Source organism: Branchiostoma floridae, chromosome 6, assembly GCF_000003815.2.
Source record: "Branchiostoma floridae strain S238N-H82 chromosome 6, Bfl_VNyyK, whole genome shotgun sequence".
Classification (NCBI taxonomy): domain Eukaryota; kingdom Metazoa; phylum Chordata; class Leptocardii; order Amphioxiformes; family Branchiostomatidae; genus Branchiostoma; species Branchiostoma floridae.
Window position 1 is genome coordinate 6237317 of NC_049984.1, and position 9708 is coordinate 6247024.

General features: G+C 46.1%; 1 protein-coding gene across 1 annotated transcript; it reads right to left on the reverse strand.

Annotated features, from left to right (window-relative positions):
• Positions 1–1439: 1439 nt before the first annotated feature.
• LOC118417556 (retinitis pigmentosa 1-like 1 protein) lies at positions 1440–9315 on the reverse strand. The gene is made up of 12 exons (XM_035823149.1): positions 9000–9315; positions 8540–8739; positions 7580–7649; positions 5957–7372; positions 4934–5887; positions 3515–4864; positions 3042–3116; positions 2737–2850; positions 2498–2611; positions 2023–2136; positions 1653–1766; positions 1440–1447 (listed from the first exon to the last, which is right to left on the reverse strand). Exons 1-12 carry the CDS (start codon positions 9313–9315, stop codon positions 1440–1442), a joined length of 4845 nt encoding a protein of 1614 aa, XP_035679042.1.
• Between the last annotated feature and the right edge of the window lie 393 nt (positions 9316–9708).

Here is a 9708-nt window from a genome sequence, read left to right on the forward strand (position 1 = left end):
GTTAAGTTAAATTCATTCCCACACCAGATAGTACGTAGCGGTGGCACAATAAATCTTTGTTTCAATCGACTTGGGCCACACAACTTTATGCTATTATTAAGCTTTTTATCTAATAATCAATCTAGTTATTAATCTTTGGCATGACTTGTCGAGGCCAGGATTTAAGTCAAAACCTACAAAATGCGAGGCGTAAACTCTTCTCACTTGACGATTGCACGGCTCAACATGCCATATATATTGGACGGAGCGTCAAGTTTTCGGAGACAAGTGCAAAGGACCGTGCAACCTGGAGAATTCTAACGGACAGGAGCAAGGGGCCAGTCCCTGGCCTAGGCACTAGGCAGGTAGGCAGACAGGACATACCATTACATAGAGCAAACTAGCTACATGAAGCAAGTGCATTACCTGTACATCCGGTTCCATCTGATTCTCCATCGCCCTCGTAACCATCGTTACATGTACAGGTCGCCCCAGTGTCGGGAGCAGCAATGTCCATACATTCGGCATTGGCATCACAAGGGTCGGGAGAGCAACCGTCGATGTCTTCAAAGAACGGAAAATGTTGGTCTTACTAGATGTATAGCCAACTGCATGTGAGCTCGTATGCTAAGGCTTGTAAAGAAAATCGTAAGTATACATACTTACAATCTTCCTGCAACAACGAACAAACTGAAAGGACTGTTACACAATAATGCCTTTCACCTTCCTTGGCTCATAAGATATTTGTATGTGACGGTGTTGTTTTTAATGACAGGCAATTTAATTTGATTATGAAGGCAGAACAAGTCATGTCTATAAGCATATTATAGACAATTTGTCAAATCAATATGTCAAATGTTTGATACCGACCATACGGTAGAAGAACGACATGCAATCATCTAAGAGTACTTTTAGAGCATTAGAAAATGACGTCTACATCAGTGCACAACAAGTTTCTCATGACCAGGACGGGGGGGTGACATCACCTTTCAACAACCTTTGACCCATTGCTGACGTCACACGTGCAATAGGTCTCGTGTCCAGAGCAATTAGACGAGAGTCCATTTTTATAGTTGAAGAACAGTGACATTATTCCGAAATCATATTTTCAGGTGTTGCCAGCAAAAGATTGGGGAGATACACTACCTGTGCATCCGGACCCATCTGTTTTCCCATCGCCCTCATACCCATCATTACAGGTACAGGTCGCCCCGGTTTCTGGGGCAGCATTGTCCTGGCATTCAGCATTGGAAACGCACGGGTCGAGGGAGCAACCGTTAATGTCTGTAAAAATGCAACAAGATGAGAGAAACTTCACCATTATACCATAAAGCTAAACAATCTTTCAAGAGACATAAGAGAATACGATGATAAACTATTTTCATTGACAACATTTGAATGATTTTCTTTAAAAAACAACGTTGCAGTTGGTGAATTGAATTGCGATTTACTTACAGGATTTACGTACCTAAAAGCATATACCCACATACATAATTTAGTAAAATCATCGGGACTAAAGTAACTTAGCTATTGAATTTCGAGTAAACACAGCATAAATCTACAAGACTCTAAGACAATTTGCACAAAGACAATGTTAATAAATTCGAGGCTAATACAAGGAAGATCATGAGGCTACAGAACATGACATTGTATGAAACTGGAATGGTATCCACCTGCTTCACACTGATCCCCTTCAAATCCAGATGCACATTCACAAGTGTACGAAGCCACACCGTCAGTACAGGCTGCTCCGTTTTGACATGGGTTAGGGTCGCAGTCATCAATATCTGCATCGAAGAAAATCGAAGAATTGATGAAAAATGATCTTGAAGTAATGAAAAAGTTAGAATAAATTCTACCAACACAAATGAACTCACAAGTTTCATTAACAATAACCTTTTGGTTTTTGTGTTTTTTTTCTGGATGAGACAATAGTGAGACCATGTAAATTGTCCTATTGTCTAGTACTTGTATTGAGAGCAATCTGTTGCCAAAATCGACAAAATTGGATGAAAAAGAAAATCTGAAAGCACAATCACGTACTGTTTTCACACTGATCTCCATCGAAACCTGCCGCACATTCACAAGTGTACGAAGCCACACCGTCAGTACAGGCTCCTCCGTTCTGACATGGGTTAGGGTCGCACTCGTCAATATCTGAATAAAAAATATAAACATCAAGTATTACTGCATGTTTTCCTGCACCACTTCTAGATGGTCCTCAGGACATTACAAGTTATGCTAAGGTCACATTTCCAAACCAGGGATCCTTGTAGACATAGGATATGGTCACTGTCATCAACTTCTTCATCAACACTGTCATCAAAACATAAACGAGATGATGGTTGCATATCGTGCCATCTTCATGAAAAGAAAGTTTTATTAACTAGAGCGTATAAGATCTAAGGTAACTTCAGTGTTTGTTTTCAAGTCGTCATCATTTGACATTATTGGTGTGTGACGTTCACATGGTAAGGTTCACTCAGGGAAAGTCGGTGGCTACAAACAGGTAATGTACCTTCTCCACACCATTCCCCAGTGTATCCCGGCAGGCATGTGCAGGTGAAGGCATCGTCTCCGTCTGTACATGCGGCCCCGTTATAACATGGGTTCGGGTCACAGTCGTCGACATCTGTATTTTAAAAAATAAGAAGAAATATAAACATTCAATTTTTCTAGAATGAGAATCGTGAATGGACGTTTATAACATCGACTTGAATCGTCATGTAAAAAAGGGTGTGTATGTACTTCACTTACTGATTTCACACTGATCTCCCTCGAATCCAGCCGCACATTCACAAGTGTAGGAAGCCACACCGTCAGTACAGGCTCCTCCGTTCTGACAAGGGTTAGGGTCGCAGTCATCAATATCTGAAACAAATGTAGAAATAAAAGCATTATTACATATTTCACTATACCGCTACTAGACAAACATAATCTTCACATTACACACTCTTTGAGAGAAAAAGATTGGTAGAAAAGTTACGTACTTATCGTGCACCATTCCCCAGAGAAGCCCGGAAGACAGGTGCAAGTAAAGCCACCATTATCTCCGTTCGTACATGCAGCCCCGTTATAACAGGGGTTCAGGTCGCACATTCCAGGACTGCCATCATCATCGGCGGCTTCTTCAACCTCTGAAAGTGCAGATGAATAGAAAAAGGTGTAGATGTATCAAATTTGTTTGTAAAGATATAAAGATTCGTTATTCATCATCGGGTAACTGCGATAGATTTTAGTTGTAGGCACTGTTGATAAAGCACGAAAATGACGATTTTACATTCCTATTGAATACAATGGCTCTTTGTAGTTGTAAGAACATGGTCATGCATAACTGATGTTACCTTAGTCGAAGCCAGTTATTTGCACAACGGATTAACGCACACTTCTGTTAACTGCACGGGAAGCCAAAGACCCAAATATGTGCGGTCCAGCTGGATAACTTCGCACTATTGCACGAAATACGCTGGCAAATAGGTTGTGCAATTAAATGGCTTCTATTGTACCTAACTTGATAATGGTATTATTAAGTTACCTGTAGCACTCTCAAATTTCTCTTCCAAATCCAAGCTCTCGGAGATTTCATCTGATTCAGGACTCTCTGAGCTCTCTTCTGATTCAGGATTCTCAGGGTTGTTTTGTGGACCAGCATTCTCGGGGCGCCCTTGGCCTTGTGATTCAGCATTCTCGGAACTCTCTTGTGATTCAGGACTCTCGGAGCTTTCATTTGATTCAGGACTCTCGGAACTCTCGTTTGATTCAGGACTCTCGGAGCTTTCTTTTGATTCAGGACTCTCGGAGCTGTTTTCCGATTCAGGACTCTCGGAGCTCTCTTCTGACTCAGGACTCTCGAAGCTACCTTGTGATCCAGCATTCCCGGGGCGTCCTTGTGATTCGGCATTCTCAGAACTCTCTTCTGATTCAGGACTCCCGAAGGTCTCATGTGATTTAGGACCCTCGGGGCTCTCTTGTGACTCAGGACTCTCGGAGCTCTCTTGTGATTCCGGACTCTCGGGGGTCTCTTCTGATTCAGGACTCTCGGGGGCCTCTTCTGATTCAGGACTCTCGGGGGTCTCTTCTGATTCAGGACTCTCTGGGGTCTCTTCTGATTCAGGACTCTCGGGGGCCTCTTCTGATTCAGGACTCTCGGGGGTCTCTTCTGATTCAGGACTCTCTGGGGTCTCTTCTGATTCAGGACTCTCGGGGGCCTCTTCTGATTCAGGACTCTCGGGGGTCTCTTCTGATTCAGGACTCTCTGGGGTCTCTTCTGATTCAGGACTCTCGGAGCTCTCTTGTGACTCAGGACTCTCAGGGCTCTCTTGTGACTCAGGACTCTCAGGGCTCACTTGTGATCCAGCATTCCCAGGGCGACCTTGTGATTCGGCATTCTCAGAACTCTCTTCTGAGTCAGGACTCCCGGAGCTCTCTGGTGGTTCTGGACTCTCGGAGCTGTCTTGTGATTCAGGACTCTCAGAACTGTCTTGTGATTCAGGACTCTCGGAGCTGTCTTCTGATGCCGCACTGTCGGAGCTCTCTTCTAATTCCGGACTCTCAGAGCTCTCTTTTGCTTCAGAACTCTCAGAGCTCTCATCTGCTACAGGACTTTGGGCAGTATCTTCTGCTTCCGCATCACCGGCGCTCTCTTGTGCATCCGGACTCTCGGAGCTCACTTGAGATTCAGGACTCTCGGAGCTGTCTTGTGATTCAGGACTCTCGGAGGTCTCTTGTGATTCAGGATTCTCGGAGCTCCCTTCTGATTCAGGACTCTCGGAGCTCTCTTCTGCTACAGGACTCTGGACTGTATCTTCTGCTTCCGCACTTCCGGCGCTCTCTGGTGCATCAGCACTCTCGGACCTGTCTTGTGATTCAGGAATCTCGGAGCTGTCTTGTGATTCAGGACTCTCGGAGCTGTCTTGTGATTCAGGACTCTCGGAGCTCACTTGTGATTCAGGACTCTCGGAGCTCACTTGTGATTCAGGACTCTTGGAGCTATCTTCTGATTCAGGACTCTCGGAGCTCACTTGAGATTCAGGACTTTCGGAGCTCTCTTGTGATTCAGGACTCTCAGGGCTCACTGATCCAGCATTCCCGGGGCGACCTTGTGATTCGGCATTCTCAGAACTCTCTTCTGAGTCAGGACTCCCGGAGCTCTCTGGTGCTTCTGGACTCTCGGAGCTGTGTTGTGATTCAGGACTCTCGGAGCTCTCTTCTGATGCCGCACTGTCGGAGCTCTCTTCTAATTCCGGACCCTCAGCGCTCTCTTTTGGTTCAGAACTCTCAGAGCTCTCATCTGCTACAGGACTTTGGGCTGTATCTTCTGCTTCCGCACTACCGTCGCTCTCTGGTGCATCCGGACTCTCGGAGCTGTCTTGTGATTCAGGACTCTCTGAGCTATCTTGTGATTCAGGACTCTCTGAACTGTCTTGTGATTCAGGACTCTCTGAGCTATCTTGTGATTCAGGACTGTCGGAGCTGTCTTGTGATTCAGGACTCTCTGAGCTCACTTGAGATTCAGGACTTTCGGAGCTCTCTTGTGATTCCGGACTCTCAGGGCTGACTTGTGATCCAGCATTCCCGGGGCGACTTGGTGATTCGGCATTCTCAGAACTCTCTTGTGATTCAGGACTCTCAGAGCTCACTTGTGATTCAGGACTCTCGGAGCTCACTTGTGATTCAGAACTCTCTGAGCTCACTTGAGATTCAGGACTCTCTGAGCTCACTTGAGATTCAGGACTCTTAGAGCTGTCTTCTGATTCCGGACTCTCGGAGCTCTCTTTTGCTTCAGAACCCTCAAAGCTCTCTTCTGATTCAGGACTTTGTGAGCTCTCATCGTCTACAGGACTCTGGACTGTATCTTCTGCTTCCGTATCACCGGCACTCTCTGGTGCTTCCGGACTCTCGGAGCTGTCTTGTGATTCAGGACTCTCGGAGCTGTCTTGTGATTCAGGACTCTCGGAGCTGTCTTGTGATTCAGGACTCTCAGAGCTCTCTTTTGCTTCAGAACTCTCAGAGCTCTCTTCTGATTCTGGACTTTCTGAGCTCTCATCTGCTACAGGACTCTGGACTGTATCTTCTGCTTCCGCACTACCGGCGCTCTCTGGTGCATCCGGACTCTCGGAGCTGTCTTGTGATTCAGGACTCTCGGGGCTGTCTTGTGATTCAGGACTCTCGGAGCTCTCTTCTGATGCCGCTCTGTCTGAGCTCTCTTCTGATTCAGTACTCTCGGAGCTCTCATCTGATGCCACACTGTCGGGGCTTTCTGCTGAATCCGGACTCTCAGAGCTCTCTTCTGTTTCTGGACTTTCTGAGCTCTCATCTGCTACAGGACTCTGGACTGTATCATCTGATTCCGCACTACCGGCGCTCTCTGGTGCATCCGGACTCTCGGAGCTGTCTTGTGATTCAGGACTCTCGGAGCTGTCTTGTGATTCAAGACTCTCGGAGCTCTCTTCTGATTCAGAATTCTCGGAGCTCTCTTCTGATTCAGGACTCTCAGAGCTCTCTTCTGATTCAGTACTCTCGGAGCTCTCATCTACAGGACTCTGGGCAGTATCTTCTGCTTCCGCATCACCGGTGCTCTCTGGTGCATCTGGACTCTCGGTGCTGTCTTGTGATTCAGGACTCTCGGAGCTCTCTTCTGATTCAGAATTCTCGGAGCTCTCTTTTGATTCAGGACTCTCAGAGCTCTCTTCTGATTCAGTACTCTCGGAGCTCTCATCTACAGGACTCTGGGCAGTATCTTCTGCTTCCGCATCACCGGCGCTCTCTGGTGCATCTGGACTCTCGGTGCTGTCTTGTGATTCAGGACTCTCGGAGCTCTCTTCTGAATCCGGACTCTCAGAGCTCTCTTCTGCTTCAGGACTCTCAGAGCTCTCTTCTGATTCAGTACTCTCGGAGCCCTCATCTACAGGACTCTGGGCAGTATCTTCTGCTTCCGCATCACCGGCGCTCTCTGGTGCATCTGGACTCTCGGTGCTGTCTTGTGATTCATCACTCTCGGAGCTCTCTTCTGAATCCGGACTCTCAGAGCTCTCTTCTGCTTCAGAACTCTCAGAGCTCTCATGTGTTACAGGACTCTGGGCAGTATCTTCTGCTTCCGCACTCCCGGCGCTCTCTGTTGCTTCCAGAATTTCGGAGTTATCTTCTTTAGGACTCTCGGAGCTCTCTTCTGCTGCAGTAGTTTCGGAGCTCTCTTCTGCATCGGGACTTTGGACTGTCTCTTCTGCTTCCGCTATTCCCGCGCTTACTTGTGATTCAGGACTCTCGGAGCTCTCTTCCGATCCAGCACTCTCAGGACTCTGTGAGCTCTGTTCTGATTCAGGACTCTCTGAGCTCTGTTCTGATGCAGGACTCTCGGAGCTCTCTTCTAATTCAGGACTCTCGGAGCTCTCTTCTGATCGAGGTTATTAGTAGGGATAAGAAACTCAATGTTGGTTTGTTTTAATTCAAAGTCACATTTACCGATAAAATGCGCAACTAAAAGACATCATAATCAACTATTCCAAAATTAAATGAACAATTGTATTCAAAGAAAGTCTTGTATATGTGAATATAGGTTATATTGTGCTGCCATTGGACTACCAACTAAGAATATGGTCACCTTCACAGACGATACTGCCGCCTTCTCTACAAGCGCAGTTTTCACCATCCTCTTCCCAGCTCTCTTCAAGCTACAGGTTGAAGAACGGTGATTTAGTACACGAAGCTTAAGGAAATTGTCGCCATAAGTAGCATACATAACGTTTGATGTGCAAAAAAAACACAATTCCTAGGAAACTATTTCGACCATCTTCTACTTTCTTCTTTTCGTCTACTGGTGAAAGTTTCTTATAAATGTATCTCTAAATGAATTGAGCATTATGCCATCACAAATTAGCGTCAATATCTCAAAAATATCAAAACGACATAGTATAGAATCCATTAGCATAAGTACGCGGACCAATTAGAAGGCCCCGTTCCACGTTGGTTATGACGCCGTAACACATAGATTCCGACCAGAATGAAGGGATATGCAGGCATTGGCCAAATGCAATAGGAGTGAAACATATGCCAGAGTTGAGGGAATAGGTACAGACTGCAAGGGGGAAATGGCTTCTTCTGTTAACATTGATAATGAGTTTTGTTGTTCTATATATAAAAAGCGAAACACTGCATGCGCAATGATTCAAACATTTTCTGTGGAAATTTTGGTGTCAAATTGCAATCTGGAATCTCCTTACAAATGTATGTACCAAAGAACAAATGTGAATTTTCAAAAATTCGACAAAGGAATGCACACGTATAATCCAAGGGATCTATGCGTCATACAGGAGTTTGCAAGTTTGGGTAGGCTATATGATAATAACGTTAATGATCCGCATGCTCCTCGGTGTACATGGTGTCATAACGCCTAGCCCTTTGCTATAACCACCTCATAAAACAACCTCGTTCGCTTTGCTAACTCGGTGGTTGTATTCGTTGGTTATAACAAAGGGCCAGGTGTTATAAAACCATATACACCTCGGGGCGCGTCATTAACCCTTAATCAAATGAGTCGTTATTTACAGCCCATATTGCTTACCACGTAGTAACGCCCTTGGTCGTCAGTGCACCCACACTCCTCTTGTGGCACACAGGCAAGCCCACTGAGGACGAAGCCTTCATCGCACTCACAGCCTTCTACACAGCCGCGGGAACAGCTTTCTGGAGCGCTGGTCGTGCAGGTCGCCGGGCAGGCGCTTGTGCACGTAGAGTACGCGCTGTTTTCTGGACACTCCAAAGCTGTTGAAAAGTAACAAAGGGTTGCGCCAATGCAAATAGCAATTAGTCAAGCAATTGGATACGATTTAGGAAACGGTCAGACGTTTCCGATAGAATCCACTAACTTTCGTCGGTGACGCTTGGTTAAAGTGTTTGCTCTGACATGGATTGTCCAAAAGAATTACAACAGGTAAAACGTGCATTTACTCCGCACTTTGCTGTTAACCCTGCAGTCATGTTAGCAGTCCTTAGAATTGACCGAGAATCAAAATGGAACTTACGACAGCGATCTGCCGTCCGCCAAGCAAAGGCCCCCACCCCGGCGTCCCGAGAGGCGTCCGCGTATGCCTCCAGATTCTCGCACAGGCCCAGGATGTCTCCGTCCCGGGCGCACATGTCCCAGACGCAGTCCTCAAAGGCACCAGAAGGATCCACCTGACCATGTCCCACGGCGAACGGACCGGCGCTATCTTGGAGAAGCCCGCACTTGTCCGAAGCGGACACGGCGGCGTTCAGGCTGTCGTCACATTCGGGATGAGCAACATCGGTAGTCGGGCCGATGTCACCTCCAGGGCAACTAAGAGGAATCATGGACATCATGCGATTATTATATTTGGATGTGCATTGATTTTGAGAGTATCTTGTATGTGCCAATGATGACTCAATTGCCATAAACTATATGTCTTGATTACTAATAATCGACTCATGATTAATAAAGTTATGTCTTTCCTTCAAAGACATGTCGACAATGGTGCCGTCTACCTGGATATTAAGAAATACATGTGCACATGTATCGGTTGATGGATCATTGTTTTAAAACACTTACGTCGATATGTCGGTGACATGGCTGTTCCCAAACTCCGTCCAGTTTGGAGCCGTGGTTCCGTCTGCTTTGATATAGTCGTCTCCGCGGTTGTCGTTGAAGTTACCGCACAGTCCGCACATACTATCTTTGTAGTTATCTGGAACCTCCACCTGTAGCAATAATTT

Coding starts and splice junctions, on each gene's coding strand:
- LOC118417556 (XM_035823149.1), bottom strand. CDS start 9,315: ATGTCCATGATTCCTCTTAGTTGCCCTGGAGGTGACATCGGCCCGACT. Junction 7,650..8,539: donor ACCAAGGGCGTTACTACGTG/GTAAGCAATATG, acceptor TTCAACCTGTAG/CTTGAAGAGAGCTGGGAAGA. Junction 2,137..2,497: donor TGGGGAATGGTGTGGAGAAG/GTACATTACCTG, acceptor TTTTTTATTCAG/ATATTGACGAGTGCGACCCT.